General features: G+C 34.4%; 1 protein-coding gene across 1 annotated transcript in view; it reads left to right on the forward strand.

The window, feature by feature from the left end:
- Positions 1 to 22,143, forward strand: part of KCNH7 (potassium voltage-gated channel subfamily H member 7) — a 207,859-nt gene that overhangs the window by 110,766 nt on the left and 74,950 nt on the right. The window contains exon 3 of the mRNA XM_063400641.1: positions 9,474 to 9,629. Coding sequence (XP_063256711.1) covers positions 9,474 to 9,629 — 156 coding nt within the window. The remainder of the gene's footprint in view (positions 1 to 9,473; positions 9,630 to 22,143) is intronic.

Here is a 22,143-nt window from a genome sequence, read left to right on the forward strand (position 1 = left end):
TCTGTTACAAAGAATTCCCAAATACCACTACTTTCTTTGTCCTGGGAGGTTACATCCGTTTGTTTTATGATCCAAGTAGCTTGATTACTTCTATCAGGTTTCAGGGTTGATGTTTGCACTTATGAGGGTTTCTACATCATTGTCCCTGTCACCGAGACCTTGTAATGGCTACTGCATGCAACAAGAATCCCTCATTTTGTGTCTGGCCATTCTTCCCCTCTAGATCCATTTTGCTGGATTGCAGTAAAGCACTGTAATGCACACAGTGACTTTATGTGTATGTGATGACATAATTTTTTTTTTCCTACAAGTCTGGGGTTGTGTATTTCCAGCTACTGGTGATCAATTCACTTAGAAAATATCAAGAAGGATATGTTTCCACTAGTATGATTTTCCAAGGGTATGATTTCAATAAGAAAGGCACCTATATTTAGAAAATGGTACTCCTTCCACTTGGCCAATGGAAATGAATGTACATTGCACTTGTGAAAATTTGCAGAAATGACAGCATTTCCCTTTTGCCTCAGGGGACCTGCTGTTGATCTGTTTTTCTGTATCATCCTTCATACTGTATGGCCATTTAATGACTTCTTCTTTTTGATATATTTTAATAACTGTATCACAAAAAGACCCCGTACTCTCCCTGAAGTGGCACAGTGTCAGTGAGGACAGAATCTGGTTACTCTTTTTGTAACTGCATATTGTATTCTGGACCAAGACCTTGAATAAATGAAACAAATTACAAAAATGGAGTTCTGGGGGCTTTTTGTGGGTTTCGTTTTGTGGTTTGGTGTTGGTTTTGTTTGGGTTTTTTGTTGTTTTTCTTTATTCTGTTCCATTCTGCTTTACAAGGTTATTCAGTTAGTTCTTAAAATAGTTTATGTAGTTTAATTTGGGAAATAAATGAGGTTACTTTCACAAAAAAGTCTTAGTTTGCACATTTTCTGCAGGATGGGCAATATTCAGCAAACCAGAGATCCCTTTTCTCATGAACATAATAAGACATTTCTCAGTTGAATGCCCAGAGGTGCATAGCTTTTAATGAGGGTTTAGAAAAGAATATCTAGGAGAAAAAAAAAAAAAAAAAAAAAAGAAAGAAGAAGAACTAGAGAGGTAGAAATAAAGAAAAATTGAGGGGAAAAAGTAAAGAAAAAAAAAGGCATCTTGAATTTTAGCACACGCAATTAAATATTTCCTAACTAGCTAAAAATAAGAAATTAGAACCATTATTTCTCACCTAATTGTCTTTGCAGAGAATTTTGTTTAAAGTATATTTAAATTTGAAATTATCACAACATTTTTTTAAACAGTCATTGGGATTCTGCAATTCTTTATTTTTCTGTTAAAAAAAAATGTGAGAGAAAAGGTGTCCTACCAATGTCTTTCACCTTGAACTATACGTCTGGTATTTCTTTGGTGCAATGCTTTAAATAAGCTTACTGAAAATGTGAATGAAAAAGAAACCCAAAAAACCCAAAACATTTTCACAATGAAATCCAGTCATTTTCAAACCTATTCTAATTGCACATAATTCTGCTGAATTAATGCAATTCCTACTATGACCTTCCCTAAATAAAATTCTCTCTCTTTACAAAGACTGAAAAATCACTGAAAATTGCTTGAACTAATACAAATGACTGTTGGCACCACTAAAAACATAGTCCTGCATTACTGCTATTTGAGCCAAGTTATTATGGTTTTTTCATCCACCTCTTCAATTTCAGAAATGAATCTGATCTTTCGCACTGACCCGCCTCAGGTGGTACTGACCCATGTCCAGTGACATTGGTAATTTTTATTACTGTGCCACATTGGGATGCTATATGTTTTAAGATATTACATTCTGAGTTCTCTTTCGTTAATAGACAGAAAAACTCAGTCAAGTATATCCGCATCATAGTATCTAAGAAAAACAACTCTTCTTTTAAAATGTCCTCAGTTCAAGTGTATCCCACAGTTGAGCAGACTGGATTTACTATTCACTATTAATCCTGAAAATTACTTCTTAATGTATTTTCAGTAAAATTCACATTTAAAAACATTTTTTTCTCACAGGAATGATGTTCAATGTAGAAAAAATCACTTTTTAACGTTGTCCTTTAAAAATAATAAATAATTAATTTTGAAAATTTCTCAGTGAAATATTTCATTTTCTTTCTTTCTAAAATAGCACTGTTGTTTGTGATATTTCCTTGTTAAAATCTTCAGTTATGAAATTCATCAAGTGTAGTATATCTCACATTCACTATAACTATACTGCAGTGTCTGCAAAAGAAGTATTTATACTAAGAAAATAAGATGAGAAGCATTGGATTTGCTTCTATCTCATAGTCTGTAACACATACAACACAAAAGAATGAAAAGGGTTTACAGGCTTAATAATTAAGTTCTTTTCATAGATGTACCCCTTTGTGCAATCTGTTCTGACCTTCCATGTCTGACTTCTTTGCATCAGGGAATACAATGTGCAGTGCACTCAGAAACTTGACATAGGTGCAAGGAACTGGACCCAAAATGTTCAACTGCATATGCAGAGACAGAAATATTGCCATTAACAAGTCAGAGACATTGCTTTTCAGAAGTAACACTATTTGCTATATACTTCTGAAGAAAAAGACAACATTTAAGAGGTTTTGGACTAAGTTTAGGGCCTGAATGATTCTAAGTAACACTCACGTTAGAGCATACCATATTTCCAAACTGCCAGTAATGAGAACCCATCCAGAAAACAATTTCAGATCCAGCTTCCCTCTCTATGCATGTACAAGTGTGTAACTCTAAGATCAGCTTGAGTGTTCTAGACTGTCAGCACCAGGCCTCCTGACTTCAGTCTGTGCTCTAGACAAACTCCCTCTGAAAAAACTCAAATGTAGTTTTAAGGTGAACTAAGACAAAAAGAAAAAAACACTGTCTTGCAATTTACAGCCCAGATGTGGTTTCAATAGAATTATTCTACAGGCAGCCTGGAACCTAAACAAGTCTTTACCCTCCATGTACAGTTTTCAACATTTTTCACTCTATGCTTTTTTATGGGTCTTTTCTTTATAAACATGTCTCTGCTTGTTTATTTTTTATGTAATTTCATTTTTCTTTCCTTGTCAAATATTTAATTGCTCTCTATCTTCTGTACATGTTTATAGATGCTTAAACAACAAAGCAGGAAATTTTCCTCTCATACAAAATATTTTCAGCATTACAATTAATCACCATAGCCTATTAGTGTAGGTGTAGATATTTTAGTTAGGATCTTAGCAATAATTTTAGCAATGCAGTAGCCTAAGAAATGCTGGAATGAGCAGCTGAATAGTATTTATCAGCCAATTTAATTATATTACAAATGGGATTTAAAAGAGAACAAATGAGATGTTCGTATTTGCCAGTACAGTAATGAACATGTCCACAGATTCCAGAGGGCAATTTTTTTCTTAGTTTGTTACTTTAAAAATTCTTCCCTCACCTTTAAACAGTGTGAGTTAATACCTTACCAAACCTAAATGGTCCTATAAATCAAATCTTAGTATCAGCAACCCTTTCAGTGATAGAATGAATATTTGCAAAAGAGAGTGGAGTAAAATGTCAAAGTAGGTCTCATTTAACCACTGTAAGGTCCCTAATAAATATCAGCCAATTACATTCTTCTTGTAACCCATCCTCTTTAAACATAGTTATTCAACTGAAAAGGGACATAATACATTTCAATCTACCATCTATTTTTAATTATTCTCTACAGTGAGTATTTCACTGACAATCACACAGATATAGGAAGTGTGTGAATTGCCCATCCTTGCCACTCACTGTGGCTCATTTTCAGTCACATGGAATTGGAAAATGGTGACATACAGACACAGCTCAGAAGATACAAGTAAAAGATAAAGAGAATTTTATAATTCATTGCCCAAAGTTCTGTATTGAAATTTATGAGACACAGTTTAATACTATGGGGCTGTTATCAACTAATTCAATTTTGAAAATGGGATCAAGAGTTTCTTTGAGTTATCCTTAATTTCTTCATTCATTGTTAATGCTCGTTTGATTAAAACCCTTTTCATGTCTCAGTCTTAACACCTTTAGAAGAAAGTAAAATTATACCAGTACTCATTGAAGGGGAGCAACAGCCAACACTTGCAATGCAAGCTCGGGTTCCCAGAATAGATGCTTTTTGTGGCTACCAATACAATCATCTTTAGTCTTAGCATCAAGTTTTCTCCTATTCCTTATGCGTGCACTACATAACAAATGCAGGGCAGGAAAGAAAGGAACATCCAAGGGTAATTCTTTCCTTTAAGCCAAAGTTTTGATGAAATTTAAATAGGGTGTTTACAAATGAGTTGTCTCCAAAGGTCTGAATAAGGGACATTGGTGGCTAAGGTGCAAAAAGATGCAGGTACAAACTGACAGAAGTATTTGTCCAATATTTTTTTCATGTGGATGTTACTGAGTTGACCAAGTACTCACGTGGTATCTTTCTCCAGAGACATGGTTCTACATCACAAAGTGCTGGGAATCTCAAGGCAGATTCAGTTCTTCTTCCACTCATTTTTATTGTATAAACAAGACTAAGTTGTGAAAATCTGTTAATAAATACTTAGTTTTAGTTAAAGAAAACTGGGTTTGCAAAGGTATTTACTGCTAAAGGTGCCCTTTAGCATAAAACCACATGAAATTTTGCATGACTATTTTCAACACAGCATTACAGGAATAGACTTCTTATCATGGTGAAAGTAAAGAAAGAAAGTAAAACTTTGCATTGTTGAAAGCAATATTCCTTATGACAAACCGCATTTTCTTTTTGGCTTGTACTTGAATAGAAAAAGAAGGAATTGGATTTTCAGTCCCTGATTGGTCATGTTGAGTCCCCACATCACAATACACATCATGCCTCATTATTTGACAAACTGGCTTTACTTGAATATTCAATACACATCCCCAGTGCAATTGTCCCTAAATGCCAACTAAACATCACCTAACACAGTGTTTGCTTAGAGTGGACTTCAAAGTGGAGGTAAATAGGCTTCTGAATTTTAAGCATAAAAGAAAGGACTTTCTTCAGGAGTAAGTCACAAAAAACACACAAAGCAGAGCAAATATTCCCTGGGCACTGTTTTTCTTTCAATTTCTTTTTCTTTGTAACCTTTCAAGAATACAAAGTGCTTTGCAATATTGGTCTCATTAATAAATTACAACCAGTAATTTCACGTGTCATTCTTCTGCGCCATTCACAGAATTTGTTTTCTAAAAAGAGTTTTTAAACTTTTGTGACCAGGAGCTTGACAACACATAGGAAAAACAAAGCTTTTGGCTTACTTCCATTCGTTTTCTTAAAGTTTGGCTGAAAGTAGCTATGGAACAACAAGGAATAAAGCCAGAATTACATTTCACACAAAGCTGTATAAAATATGAATATCCTTCCTATTCTTAGGGCATTTCAGGAATGTGAAAGTCTTAGCAGCTGTGTGCAAGCAACAGCTTTATTTTACAAGATATTGTATCCCCCTTCCCATCTTGCCTTCCAAGTAATTACCACACTGTCCCTGTGACTCTTCCTCACTCCATATTAAAAGCATGTCTATGTCCTTTATCTGCCAGCATTTAGTGATAAGATGGATTATAAACAGCAGTTTAGGCCAGAAAACAAGACTTTCATTTAACTGCATTTCATATGGTCCTAAGGGTCTTGTTACTACTTGTATGATGGGAATGGTGGATGGAGCTCACCTTCTCAGCCTTCCTGAATGTCTGCGCAAAACAGGACAGTATTTCTTCTCCCAAGACTAGCACATACATTTAATTTCGTTAAATTCCCTTTATGTTCTGCCTGGAAAAATATTGTACATTTCCAAGACCGTCCCGAAGTTGAAAGAAGTAGAAAGGGATGGAGGATTTTGGCCATTAGGAAGGAAGGAGACATTGTATTTGTGAAGTTTAGGAATCAGTAGAAAGCCATGCTTTGGCTTCTCATTCCAAAGGTGAAGATTCCATGATGAATACACATAGAGAAGGTTTTCTGATCTTCCACATTAATTCTCCCTCAAATTAGCTCTTTTCTTTCCCCAGAGAAGTTCTTATTAACACCGGGCAATCCCCATAAGCCATGCTAATATGAAAGGACAAATAAGGCTATAAATGTGGACATAGGATAACAAAATAACATTAGTTATGTTTTATTGCATACATTCTTTGTAATAATGGAAGTCAACTCTTGCTTAACAGAGAAATATTAAGTTTCTACTTATTATAATAGTGATCACACTCTAATAATGTCACAGTAACTAGTCAAAAAAGGACTATGTAAACAACATTGCACTGCATTACTAGGTGCCTGCCTTGTACTGCTCTCTTGAAGCAAGTCAGCTTTAAACACTATGCAGACAGATATTTAAATAGGTTTTCCTTCATCAGAATTGCTCAAATGGTGCAATATATCCTTATATATCCCTAATACACCCTAAGTCATTATTTCTTAAATATTTATTGTCACTTGTGTATGTATTTTGGCAACTGCTTGTTTCACACACGGCTGGGTGGTCTTGTGAAATCTTACTTTTGAATACATAACCATGGAATCATATATCATATCCATACAGCAAATACGGGAGTGAAATCTGTTCTTTCCATATGGATATTTTTCCACTAATTTAACAAGATGAAACGGTGGGCTCTACAATGTCTTAAAAAAATATATTGTCCCTATCACCATGAAATTCAAGAGAAGAAAATATCCAATTTTTCTTCTATCATCTCAAATGACGATAACAAGAGAGCAAACCAGGAATATTTCATGATCACTCCTCAGTAATAATTATGAGAAAATTCATATATATTGCTGGATATTTAATATATTATAAATTTATAAAGGTATAATTTTCTTAGTTCTCATTAAATCATCCACTTGCCTGGTTCTGTTAGATAAGAAATGCAAATTCCAAAAACTACATTACCATTTTTATTGCTCATCAGAAGCATGACTTACTTTTGATATATTCAGCATAGAGACAGAACAGGAAAAACATGCTGAGTGCAATGAAGAGCAGTGGGATGCCAGAGTGCAAATACTGAATATGATTGTTTGTAAACAAGCTTCTTATTATTATTTCTTTATTGCTATCAGCTCTAACAACTCACAGCTTATCTTTTGAATTTGCCAATGTTATTTCTTTGTACCCCTCTCTTCTTTTTAAATCACTTTATAGTATTCATTGCTATTTTGAATTTTGTATTTCCCTATTGTCCCTTCAACAGGGCTAGATACTGAAAAGTTTATAGCAGATAGCAGTATCTGTACTAAAGACAAACACTAACAGTGTCACGAACAGTGACTGCAACTGTCATATTTTGGTTAACTTGCAGTGTTCCACTTTCAGTCATACAAAAAGGTATATATTCCTTTCCTCTTAAAAAGCCTGGATTTCTTGGAAAAATTTCAGGCTAATGAACTACAGTGGACTTACTAGTCTATGGTCTATTTTTTCTTCAAAGAAGCCATGCTAAATTAAACCACACATGAACTTTTTCTATTTTTTTTTTGTCCTGAAACAGTTCTACATACAGATTAAATTTTTGATCCTATGCTCTTTTTGCCATATTCTTAAGCTGTGGACTGTTAAACAGCTCTTGCATATCCCCAGAGATGCAAATCTCTAGCTCCAGTACAAATGAGGTTTGTAAATTCTTGAGGGCGGAATGTTCTACACAAATGGGAAATAGCATCATTACTTAGCACTGTGGGAAGCATTTCAAAAGCTGAAACACCCTTGTCTTCAAAAGCAGGAAAGTTTTGAAAGAACTGTCCTCATAATCCTCCTTTGCAAATACTGACAAACATTTGATCCACTGAAGTTCAGTGCTATTCAAAGCCATGCATGCCTCAGCTGAGCCCCACTTCCAGATATTGGGGAATACCTGCTTAGCCTATAAATCTCCATGTGAAAACTGTCCACATAATTTCCTTCCAAGAAAATCAATAAATATAATTTTGACTTTATGAATTCAGTATGTATTTTATTTGTTAGCTAAACCCACAAAGATTTTTCCAGATTTTCTCCAGCCTCTCTGTTTAACCAGTCTACGCTGCAATGGTTGGCCTACAGCACTTCTATTTTTAGCTCTAATGGAACAGTCTTAAATTGCTTATTTTCTGTTTACTAAAGACATTGAGCTTGTAACCATGGAAACTGTGGCAAGTGCCACAGCTTAACTGTTTTATTAAATGGATGGGAGTTACAGCTGCAAAACTTGAAAGGCCAGCATGTCAATTTTATACTTAACTCAAATTGCCATATATACCACATTATAGCAAGTACTACATTAAATATCAGAAACCAGAATCTGGTCTTGGTTGTAATGATCTAAATTTGACTATTTCTCTCCTCAGTGGAAACAAATTAAAAAAAAATCTTGTCTAATCTATATCAAGATCAGTTTTTGTCAAATTGCACAGGCTGTCAAGTTTCAGTGATTACAGCATTTGAGTGCCTAAATTGCAGATGATGTACATAAAACTAGTCCCTAGTTATCATGGAAAGACCCCATCTCACCCTTGTGTTTGCATGAAGTTTTTAGTACATTACTGTATCACTTACAGCAATCACATTATTTTTGAAACCACTGTACTCCATAACATTAATAGAAAGAATTAAATGAAAACAAATGACTTCGTCAACTGAAACCTCTAAAGCTATAGTGGAAGAATTAGCACAAAGAACTCCTTAAATCTGTAATTATGTTTTTAAACAAGAACGTCCTGAGCACCAGGGGTATTGAAAGTTTACACTCTCCATTGCTTTTAGTATAGGCTGAATATGCTCCACACATGTGAAAGCTAGGGTATTTTTAAATTCATACTTCAAATTCTATATAACACTTAAGTCAAATCCTTCTGAAAATTATTGAAAATTATTAGCACTGTTTAGAAGATTTTTGTGATGGAATATAAAACAAATAAATATCATTTTTAACACAAACCTAAACATTTCCGCAAACTCCCCAAAAGACTAAGAGCTAAAATAAGAATAGTGGTATATTTACATCCATAAATACTTAATGCATGACTCATCCTGTGTAACAGAACCAAATGCTTGAAGAATGTTCGACATTTAGAAGAATCAGGTTCTGCTTTCTTCGCCAGAACTGTGGTTGGAACAGAGTTCACATTTCTACTTTTGGTGTTAACAGTCTCCAGATTACAAGTCCATCTATACAGGCACTTCCAGTGAACAAAAACCAAAAAGTAAAATTGTCATTTTAAAGGATACACGTTTTGGTAATGGTAAGACTCCAAGAAATTATGAACAGTGGTATTTCTTTCTATAAAAATATTATTGTTTAAATTAAATAATATGTTTGATGCTCAATAATTGAATTCAAAGGAATACTCTTCACTGTCTGTTGGCATAACTAGACTTACTGAAGTGAAAAAGAGTGATGTTTCCTTCTATTTATGTATTTCTTTCTTTTTTTTTTTTATCCATTTGCAGGATCTACCTTCATTTGCAACACCCACATAATTCCAGTGAAAAATCAAGAGGGAGTAGCAATGATGTTTATTATTAATTTTGAGTATGTAACAGATGAAGAGAATGTGACATCTCCTGAGAAGTGCAAGCCTATATTAACATCTAAACTTGTAAATCGTAAGTTACTAAATTAAATTTCTTTGCTTACCTCTACTGTTATCTGGTGAAGTAATCGACATGGGCAATAAGGTTAGAAAAGGATGCAATCCTATTGATTGACTCATTAATATGAAATAATAAGAGCTAAATGTAGCAAACCTACTGCAAGATGTTGGTAAAATAGTCTGTCAGATCTTATGAATAGTACTAGGACATAAAAATTCATAAGTGCATTTTCACAGAAGTGCATTGCCCTTGACAAAAAACAATTACAAATAGAAAACTGAAAAAAACCCCATTGTGATATAGCCCAAATATTGCATCTTAGCCTACTCAAAATTGAGTATTTCTATTTTGGAAAAAATAATTGGTTGCATTTGATTAATAGTTGGTGAAATGTGACTATATTAGACTAGAAAATATCAAAATCAGTTAGAACATAATTAAATATCCTAATTTTATCAAACTGAAGTATTTAGATTGACTTGAAGGATGGGGGGCCAAAGGGGTGGATGTACAGGAAATGCTTTTGCTTTTTTTCCACTCTGGAAAATAAGTATTGTCAAATCTAGAAAATTCAACACAAATGTCCACTTCTTATACAACTACATTGTGTAGCTTTCTGTCCCACTCTCTGCAGAACATTCTCTTCTGCTGACCTTCACTGTGCAGCAACAGCACATGATCCTTCTGCTTTGCATCGCCACTCACATATCTACTCTTACTACAAGATTTCCCAGAACACATCCCATTTGTACAAGCTCTTAGTAAAGCACTGCATGCTCTAACAGTGAGCACTAACACTTGGAAAATACCTTTCCACAGAGTGGTAATCTTTAACATTAGTACAATCAAGGAACATATGTATTCCAATTGTTAAATCAACACTTCAATTTCCTCTAGTTAGGAAATAAAGACTGGTGCAATTCTCATTGTGAGAAACAAGGAGAGAACTTTCTTGATGCAAACACTACACAGTATCTGAAGTGTCCATAGAACCCTACTACATCAGGGTGTGTAAGAATGTGGCAAAGAAAGTTTCCATTACCGGAAACTTGCAGTCTGCAAATAATTATTGTTCACCAAATATCACTTTTTTTAAAAAAGCCTTTGTAAATAGTCTTTACAGTACATACTAAAAATCTTGTGCTTTTATGCTTTCTTTTCTTATTCTGTTCTGCATTGGGTTTGGGGTTTTTCAATAACCAATACAGCAGGTTTTTTGTTGGGATTTTTTTGAGATACCAAGAAATCACCTTTTCCTGCTAGTGAGACAGTTAAAATCTCATTAAGGACTATCAGGAAACATTTAAAAATTGCATCAGAAGAAATTTATAAGTACATCAGGCAAACCCTACCCATATTCTGGTTTTATTTTAGCATACCATGGGTTTGTGAGTTTGAAACATCTTACTTCCTCCATTTGAAAAGCAATTTTATATATAAAATTGTTAAGCTTGTCCATGCTTACTGTGGTTTTATGGACAAAATAGAAGGTAAAATACCAACTGGGGAGAAAAAACAGAGCTTCATGTCTTGAAAAAGAACATTTTATTCTGATATCTGTGACACGTCATTGTACACTTTGAAGTGTTATCACTTGCTGCATTTTAAAGTGAAAAGCCACTAAAGAGAAAATCTGCAAATTTGTCAAAACATCCTTCTCTTGTTTTATGGTATTTACACCTGACACACAGGGGATTTCTTTGCAGAGCATAATTTTTTTCTTGAAAAATTAATAGGTGGGCCTACAAGATTAGTACATAACTGATCTGTCTCAGAGAGAGATCAAGATGTGAAAGGAGGCAAAGAAAGGTGATTTGAACCATTTTCCTGCTAGTGGGTACAGCCAGATGCCAGAGACTGGCAGAAAGTAGACCAGGCACATGGCTGCTCCATCTTCTACTGAGTTGCTTATGGTTTCAGAGCAGACTGTTATGTGGGCTGGATGGGATGGATGGGGATACAAAATATGCTACACAGCCAAAAATTCCTCTTGGCAAGAAAGAGGCCAAGCTATGCAAAACATCCAGAAATAACTGCAAGATACTGTGTACAGTTCAATGGTGGTTTTAAACTAAAACAGACAAAAGCCTTGAAATATAGAAAAGGCAGAGAGAGAGACCAGTAAGCTAGAAAAGATGTCAAAAAAGGTGGATTGTCTGCCAGTAAAAACATCTTTTTTAAAGTCATGTTTCCAGCATAATAATGGTACACAGCAGATTCTCCAGGAGATAGTTTTTGATCATCATACCCTCTTTAGAACAGGTAAACCAGATAATATCTTTTCACTGGATCACACGCAAAATGGACAGTAATAGGTACTGGTTCAGAGAAAAAAAAGTAAAAAAAATCCCTCTGAGTGTGGCAACAAATTTAGAGAATAAAAATAGAGAGATAACCAGACACAAAACAAGTGCAATACATCTCTAACAAACAACCAGGAAAAGCAACAGCTAATAACAAAAGACAAAAGATTTCAGATTATATTTACATCTACTACCCAGAAGCACACAGATTATGAGAGATTTCTTTCCAGAGCTCCTTAGACTGAGTTTCCTCATATTAGAATGCCTTTTCAACATGAGAGGAAGGAAAAAAAAAACACCACCAAAACAAAACACTGAGTCATGTTGTAGGAGAGAAGGAGAGAAGTAAAGTTATTAGGAAGCAAATAGATTGCAGCTATTTTCTTGACCCTAGCAAGCAAGGTAACTTTTCAAACTCTCATCCATCCTTTAATGGATTTATTAAGAGTTGATCAAATCTGTCAAGTGTGCCTCTTTAAAAAGCCTTTCCTTTTTTCTAAAAGCATCTATTCTGCCAGCTGCAGCCAACAGTTTTGAACACTACCACTTACCATAGGGCTCCTCATGTCAGAAATTGCCACTGAGGTGAGCTCAGTTGGTTACAGCAGAGTGCTAATAACATCGAGGTTGTGGATGTTGTGGATCCCTGTATGGGTCATTCACTTAAGAGGTGGACTCAGTGATCCTTCCACTTCAGAATATTCTGTGATTCTGTAAAATCTAATGCAATGTAACAAAAAAGCATTTCATGCCATGAAGAAAAGAGGAATTTCAATCTGTTAAAGGGCTGAGGGCCCTCTGAATAAAGACCTGTGGAAGGCAAGTAACATTTTTTTAGGTTTAGCTCAGAGACTGCATTTAGCTCTGGATAGGCAAATATTTAAAAATTTATCAGCTGAATACTGATGGATATTTTCAACAGTGTTTGTAAGCTCTCTAGTACGAAGATTCTGCCTTTTGTTATGTACCAGGATGGCTAACACATATAGGTTCTGACTCAGCACTAGGCTTGACAGATAATGATAATAATAGATGATTAAAAAGAAAAGGTATGTTTCAGGAACTTGATGAGCACATTTGAGTATAAATAGAATTCTTTCTTGTCTGGTGCTCAAGAGTTCCTATCGTATATACAGCAAATGTTTGAATAGGCAGTAATGTGAAAAGTGAAGATAGTGGCTTCTCAATAGCAGCATAAAAGTCCTTTCAGTTGATCCTTTTCTTCCCCTAATTTTTTCTGGTGAGAATTTATCAGCAGTTCTCACTGGCAGCTGGAACACTTATTGTTTAACCAAATACTGAAATTCTGGAAGATCCTAGCATGCATTAACCCTGTAAATAAATCACAGCCAACTGATTTTTCACTCTCTTCTGTTCTGTTGTTTTTTTAGTTTGTCGCAATTCTATTTTCCAATGTATGCCAGTTCCCTAGTAAAACTAAGGAAGCATTTGTTCATATATAGCTCCTCCCTTTTTTGAGCAAAAAAGGGTATAGCCCAAAACTTTTGCCATATCTTTTCATTTAAACTTCTCATCAAACTTATTTAATACTACCCCTGTCCCATCTTTGTATTCAGAGACATGCAGAAATTCCTTCTCTCTGTACTTATCCCACAACTGGGTAACATCCAGTGAGATGGATCCTCTTCTCCAGTGAGAATATTATTTGTACAATGCGCACTTAAAGCGAGACTTAGAGAAACTGATTTCTACTATAGATGCCCCTTCATCATTCAATCTTTATAAGCTTTGTCTTACTTCCTTATATGAGAATTCTACTCTTACTTCAATTCTTTTCTAATAAGTTGGCTTGACTTTTGTGCTGCCTTTTCTTAGATCATGTAAACGTTTTAGAATTCCAGAAGTTAACATCTATTCCCAAAGATAAAAACACTTAATAACTTTACCCCACCTCATTTTCCATGTGAAACACTTGAAGACATAAATACCTGCTTTGTAAATGACACAATATTTGTGTAGTGTATTGAAGTGTTAAGACTGACAGTTTTGAGCTACGTAAGCCCTAAAAATAGATTTTACTCATCTCTAACAGTTCTTATGGAATGTTCTCTCTTACACCTTCTAAGACATTAACATTTGCTTGATTGTCACTATAATGATAAAAAATTATTCCCAAAAATGTAGTTAATAAATGTTCATTAATCTAACCATTTGCAAAGCTGTATAAAATTTGGAACGCCAACAGAAATAATGCATAAATAATGTATATTTAACAAGATACTCATGGTAAAAGACAACTCCTTGTTGTTAGACTCAATGTAAAAAAGAACACAGATCTTTGCATAGATTTTCTACAATAAACTAAATTAAGAAGAGATGTGATTTTATACCACCTTAGGAAAAAACTTCTTTGAACACTAGCAAATTACAATTTAAATTTATCTAATAGTAACATTTGTTAACCCAAACAGCGTATGAATTCCCATTCAGTGTTGTACAAACTTCATTAAAATCATTAAAATCCTTATTATAAAGTGTTAAGCTACAACTTCTGGGTGTAAATATGTCTTTTATATCAATGGTTGGGAAAGGGACCCTTAATGTCTAATTTCAATCCCAAATCTCTCAAACATTCCACTTCATCCACTCCATTATTTTATGACAAGTTTTTACAGCAATTTCCAGAAGTAGTGGCATAAATTACTATTTGCTGATGGCACCTCAAAGCTGATTTTATTTCTCAAAGCTGTGAAATACTTCTTGTCTGTAAAACTAGTGACTACAAGATATCTAAATCAATCATGACATAGATTGAACTGAGAAAATCAACAGCCAATTCAAACTGACAGAAACCCATAGATTTAAGGACACTGACTTCAATATGAAGAATATGCTAAAATTTTTCTACCCAAGAGAGACCATTTGTGGAATTTCAATGAGAAAAGCCTTTCAGAAATTCTAAGTTGTCTTCCTTTTTTGCCCCACCTAGAGCATTCTACCTTTTTACTGACCTATAAGTGCTTTTTCTAACATTTAATCCAGTCCTGTCTAGATCACAACTACTATTAATCAGCAGACTAAAATAACTAGTCAGATGAGGTAACTTAGTCACAAGTTGTATTCTTTTAATTTCAAAACAGTTTGACTAGCTAGAAGTACTAATCTGTAAGCTAAATATTGGTTCCCAAATACTGTGTTTATTACCTAATCAGAGAAAGTCCAGAAAGTTATTTGATTAAACATGTAATTGCAATCTGCCAAAGAGGGATAATTCAGGAATGTCTTATCATTTTATAATTTCAAAATCTTTAAGACTAATAACAACACATTGGAATAATTTCTTGGGTTCCTTTCTGTGAAGGAAATGAGAGGTTCTATTATGCATCCAATAAATGGATAATAACCTTCTTTGGATAAGGTTCAAATAAAACAAAGAGGCTAATAGTATTCTTAAAACAGCCAAAACTAAAATCAGAAAACCTTTGAAGAATCTTCTTCAAAGGGCTTACTCTTCAGCAAGTTTTTTCCTCTTTCTTGGCCCTAGCAATGGAGTTCCATCTGAGAAGCAGAAACACTCCATACACTGATGTTGTAAACAGGCACACCTGCAATTTAAATCAGGCCTTTCCTTCCAGTCAAAGAGCTAGCTCAAAAACACAGTATTTGCTTTCCTCTGAGCAAAGTACTTTGCTGTATAAGTAAGTATAGCAGTTTAGTGAAAGGCAAGCATATATTTTTAGTCCTAGAAATATTAGGACTGCAATTTTGTCATGAAATACTGCATATTGTTTGATGCTTGAAATTTTGCCTCATAGAATATGGCATGTATAAGAGTAAACCTCTGGCTTTGCCCAAAATGTAATGAGAAATTTGTCCAGGTTCTTATTTTTAGCTGCACCACTGGAAGCAAATTCATCTTCAGTGAAAGCTAGTCAAGAAAAATTGTGTTCGGGAGGAAGAAGGTTTCTATCTAGCCAACCGGCAACACAGTTCTGAAAACACCAGTGTCAATTGTGTGTATTTGTCTCCAAGGTAAATTAGAGTAAATATTAGGCAAACTGAAACAGTGTTGAGCTCTTAGCAAAGGAATATGGTCAAAACACCAAACACCAATAAAAGACAGAAGAACCTCTGCAATTACCACCTTCAGTGCTCCACAAACACCGTACTGCCTAAATTAATAGAACAGCCACTAAGATAAATAATTTTTCTTAGTCTTCTACAGACAGAGAACTACGAGTGGGGTAGCTCTATTTCTGTTTCCTCATGATGGCTGCTGTTGGGAGGCCTCTCTGGTTTCTATGAACTGTAATTAGCTGTTTAAATTACAGCCTCACTCAGCTATGATCACAGAGCTATTTTGCTGTATCTTGTACAAACATTCAGGAAGAAAAAGCAATCTGTGCTTAAAAAGATTGAAAATGAAAAAGAGGGAATGACACAGCTTCCTTCAGTAGCTTTCAGTGGAGGCAACTTATGCATACCACACAGATCTTCCAGTGATATAGAATTTATTAATTTTATCTGTTCCTTTCAGGATGTTTAAAACAGAGGGGTTCTGTAAGGTAACTTGAAGGCTAGGATAATGATTTTCTGAAGTCATTCCACATTATAATACATACCCTCAGGAAAGTATAAAGGTAGTGAGTTTTACTTCATTTTCTGATGGAAGAAAGAGACATGTCTCTATTATTAATAATAAGAATTAGCACAGAGAACTTAACACATCTGTGCACTTGCTAAATTGAATTATAGATTTTGACCTTGAAGAGGAAAAAAAATCAAAACTATCAGGGTATCTCGAGCTTAGAGAAAAATGACTCTACTAGAAAGCAGAAAAAATTTCCAATGGATTTGAGAAGCTTTTAGATAGATGTTTACAAGAAATATTGTTTTTTATTTATAGTCTTCAACAAGAAAATGCTTGCTTTAAGATAAGCAAACAAAATAGATCCATAATTAAAAATGGGGAAGTTTACCTCCACCGTGTCTTACTTCTGAAGCATAGAACCCTATTATTATTACTTAATTGTTTCAAACACCCAGGCAATTTGAGCATTTCAAAGACCTGAGAGCAATGGGCAAGGACACGTAGTCTGAAGAGATCTTGACATGAAGACATGAAATAAGTGAGGCCTATCAGGAATATGAAGCAAAGCTCATATTCTAAACAAGTGTCAGTGAATAAACTCTGTTCTTCAGATAGAAATTATGAATTCTTAGACTTTTTAGTAAGTTTCATCCAAATAAAATTGTCATTGTCTAGCAAAAAATTTATCACTAATTAGAAGTTCCATTTCATGAGAAATAGCATCTCAGTCTGTACACCTACTTTAGTTTTCTGTCTGGAACCTTAGCCAACTTTAAAACTTGGTAATTGGAAACATATATTGATCCATGCAAAAAAAAATTAGTAATTATCAAAAAATTCTTAATTGAATAGTTCTTAAATTTTTGAAATAAAAAATTGTACTTTCAGAACAATTCTTCTGCATATTACATAATATTGTATGTGAATTTAAGCTACCTGAATTTGCTTCTAAAATGTGTGGAAATTTGATATTCTGCCTTCTTTTCTTAATAGTCTGTTTATTTTTTTTTAATCTGTTTAAAGCAAAAGCTTTTTGTAAATTTAGTTTAATTGTATTTCAGATGGTAACAACCTTTCAAGTGGCTCTTCTTCAGGTAAATCTATCTTCTAAAATTCTATCTACAAAAGCCCTTTTATTGCGTTGTTCTGGCTATATTATTTCAAGATCTCATTACATTTTATATATTTCTAAAAGAGTTCAAGTCATAATATGGCTCTTGCTTTCAGTGACTGAATAATTATTTCTGCAAAACTATAGATACAACAGGTAAACTATTAAATTTAATATAATTATATGGCATATAAAATCCAGATTTAATGATACTTCTCATCTTATTACTACTGAAAGTTGCAGTATGCAGAGCATAAAAAAACACTTCAGTATATGAGACAAAACACATTGCAGAAATTGATATTGGTATATGATTTCAGTATTAAAACACAGAAAACATCTTCAGGCTTCCTGTCTCAGAGAAAAGCAGTATTTTTTATCTTACGAGGCCTAAGGCAGCCAAGGTGATGAAGGATGAGAAATTCTTTAGAGCTTGATTTAATAAATAGAATAAATTCTTTTTTCCAGCTGCCAAAAAACCCACCACAGTCTCACCAGCACAGCTAAATATTGTTCTAGGTAACAAATAATTAAGTTATAATATTTTCTGCACAGCCTGCTATTTTATTTCATTGCATTTACTTTTTTTCTTCTTTCATACTTCTAATCATATGTAAGAAATAAAATCGCAAGAAGTAAAGTCTCTTTCTGAGAGGACAAAAAATCCTTTTTTCATATGGCTTTTTTACAAAAACACTTCAACTCCTGTAATTCTAATGAATACGATATAATAAAATGACATTTCTGTCAACAAATGGAAGAAAAACAGAAAGAAAAAATGTTCTAATTCATATTCAAGGGTATAAACTTTATGTCTTTTGAGGGAGACCCTGTTAACGCTGTTCGGACTAAATTCACTGGTCAATCACACAGAGCAGAGCCCCACAAGCAGTCAGAGATTTCATTCCCTTCCTTTCATATTCTGACAGAGTCCTATGTGCAGATATCAAAGTTAAATCTTTCTCACTTACAAGGAAACATAAAGAAGATTGGTGGTTTCTTATACTGGTAGAAGACGCATGCAACCTTAAATTTTAGAGAAAACTAAAAGAAGTGCCAAAATTAAAGACCATACAAGAGGATAAAAAAAAAAGAAGTGCATTCAGTGTCTGAGAGTTATGAGTTCTAGCTTCTAATGTTAGTAATTGTGTATGCCTTGCTTTTTCCTCCTAAATAGATTAAGATTATTTAAGGAGTAGAGCAAGAGAATTATCCACTTAAGTATGCTTCAATACATTTTGGAAAAAGAACTGAAAAACCATAATTGTCTCTTTCTGTAATTCTTTGTCCCAAGGCCTGCTGTGCCCAGACAGAAAATAGGGCATCATCACATGCCTCAGTGTTTGCATAGAGTACATTCGAGTATTTGCTGCTATTTTAGACTGTCACTGTTTAGGGATTCCATTTCTCAAAAGCAATTGTTTCCTCTAGTCTGTTGCATGAGTTGCTACATGGTATTTCCAAGCCTTTGAGTGGCAATTCAATAACTGTCTCTGTCGGTATTTCTGATAACCTAAATCCTGGAATTCTGTGACAGCAGACATTCAATTATGAGAAAATATTTCAGCAAAGGTCTAACTTGTGCTCCTTTTTTGAAAGTAATTTTGCTTATTCTTTGGGGAAGTTTCAGAAAAAAAGGGATTATGTGATTAGACCATGCTCTGGAGGACAGTCTGTCATAATTGACCTTTCTTACCTGCCCCTGTCAGGGAAATCTCTTTACAGCAGGTTGGTCATTGTGGATATGTATGTTCCACTCTTTAATCTCCTATATTAAAAAACTAACATGTTTTATATTATAGCCAGACCAGTCATTCACCACTCTAGAACTATCCAAGACCTGATTTTCTCCAACACCTTACCACAGTTAACAAATTGTACAGAAATGTGAGCAGCTCCCTTTGGTTCAACTCTCAGGATAGGAGAAGTGGTTCATCACAACAGGAAACAGTTCTGACAGTTTCTACACCTCACTTAGACAACCTTCTGCAATCTCTTTGGGCATTTGAGCTCCTTTGATTTGATTTTGGAAAGTGTAAATCTAAAGGCTGAGACAAATGGACCAAATTTAGCTGCCGGCTAGGGGCCTGAGACCAGCTAGTATTTTTCCTTTTGCTTTCACATTTTGGGGTTTGGATAACTGTTTGCATCAGCATGAAAATAACAATACTAGTGGTGGTGCTACAAAAACTGCTTAAGAATACTTTGAGGAGCCATCACAACTTTTCAGCTGCTGTTTCTTAGGATTACCCTCCTGCAGTGCTTGGGATAGGATTTCCATTGGAAATGGAGATTGGATAGGAATTGACATGGGCTAAACAGACTCTGGGAGATATCACGTAGCATCTACCACTACCCACAGACCTGCAAAGAAATTTTACAGAAGGTAAAAGTTGCAGGCTTTTCTCTGACTTAGCCACCGTGTCTTATATGTAAACATGCATTTTCATCACTAGAAATTTGAGGAATACCTTCACTGTATCAAGGCATTCCTTTTCCTTCCTTTTTATGAAATGTTTGCACAGAGCATACACAAGAATCACTAGCCATGAGAATGTATTGGGTTACAAAAAAATCCTTTTTCAGGTATTTTTTCTGGAATACCTGATTTTGTATTGATAGGGCAGGAAATATGCAACCATGATTACAGCTGTTGATAAAGTCTTTTTGGAACTAATTTTCATTCTTCCTTCTTTTTTTCCTTGAAACAAAATCCCATATGCTTGTATTTAGCGTTTAAGAATAGCAATTTTCTATTATGGTTAGCACTTTTTATTGCAATACTTACGGAAATACAAGGATACTAATTTTTCTTATCGGGATGGGATTTTTCCCAGCATTTTTTCCCCAAAATTATTAATCAAAATATTTTCTTTACATGAATTCTAAGTCTTCTCCTTTGATCTCCCAAAATATGAGATAGAATTTAAAAAGGCTTCCAGAACACAAGAAATATCCATTTGAGTTTGAGTCTTTGGAGACAATTCTATCTGCAAGCAGTTTTGAAGAGTCCTATATCATCTACAGTGATATTTTTGGACTGAGTTCTACTATTTAGAAATTTTAACAGCTGAGATGGCACAGAGAATAAGTGCAACCAACAGATTAACTCATTTGCAAATTACTTATTCAGTAAAGGAAGGTTTGAAAGGAGGAGGTGGGATGTAAGTCTGGAACTGTGACTCAGACTCAACTGCTTTCCTCAATTGCTCTTAGGAAGACACAATCATACAAATCTCTGACTTAGCATTAAGAAGAATTTGGCAATCTAGACTTTAATAAAACATTAGTATTTTAATGTAACATTATCTCTGGATTCATAGTATATAGCTGGTTGCATCTGAAATGTGTTTGAGTACTGTAGGCCAAGATCCATCTGCTCTGACATCATACTTACACAAAAGAGGGGGTATTCATTACCAAATAAAAGATTTCACCCCATACCCAGGATGTCAGGAAAGCTTCCACTGACTCTTTTAGTCTATACTGGGACAACAGGCCTGAGGCCTGAATGAATTTTGCATCATGACAAATTGTGTTATTACACTCCCCTGCTCAGCTCAGCTCGGTAAACTACACAAATTCTGAATGGGCCCCTGATAACCTTAGCTACAGGAAAGAGATGAATGTCCAACACACCGTGTAGCTCATTACTTGTTCACTGAAGAATAGCAATACTCCTTCTCTTAAGAATATTCAAATTAAAAAGCAGAAAATAGGGTTTGAGACTATTTACTACAGTGCATAGAAGAAAAGCAAAAAGCTGCTCATCTAAGTTTTCTCTTTCATGCCCAAAAGTCTTAGCAAAAAGCAAAATTCTCACTGAGTATTCTTTCCAGCTGAACTGCAGTCAGACAGCTAAATCAGTAATGCATTATAACGTGGTCATATTAACGTGGTGAGGCAGAAAAGACCATCTGCAGCACCATGAATATGACTAAAATAGAGTGCCAAAAAAAACCTTGAACAGTGTCTAATGCCAGAAATCCTTATGAATGGTGTTTTTTAAGAATTTCAACGTAATTGATAAAAAAGAGAATTATAGTATTAGTTTCACTTTGAATACAATAAGCTCTCAAAATTGATTTATAAGGTGCTTTACAGCTCAATTCTATCTGCATTTAAAAATAATTTTTTTTACATTCTTCACTAATTTCAACTGTGAGCAGTTGTAGTGTTCAAGCGTACTTAGTAAGTTAAAAGAAATATACACACTCCCAAGGTGCACTCTGCTGAATATCACTGTGTAGACTGAAAATCAGCACCTTTAACTGCTGTTTTAAAGATGCATGACTCTGGTTTATGTAACAGAGATTTCTGTCTATTTTACTGTTGTGTGTGTATGCCTACAGTGATAAATTCAATGCTAAATATTTGGAATTCAACAAACTTTTTCAAAAATGGTCAAGGACGAAAAAGTAAGGTTGTTACATGAATTTATATTTTAAAGCAGGGGGAAAAAGGTGGAAATAAATCACCAGATTTCTAAACACTTGGATGTTATCAGTAGTCTCACAGGTTCCTTATTTTATAAAACGTTTTCAATTACTTGGATAAAAA

Source organism: Prinia subflava, chromosome 6 (genome assembly GCF_021018805.1).
Source record: "Prinia subflava isolate CZ2003 ecotype Zambia chromosome 6, Cam_Psub_1.2, whole genome shotgun sequence".
NCBI lineage: Eukaryota > Metazoa > Chordata > Aves > Passeriformes > Cisticolidae > Prinia > Prinia subflava.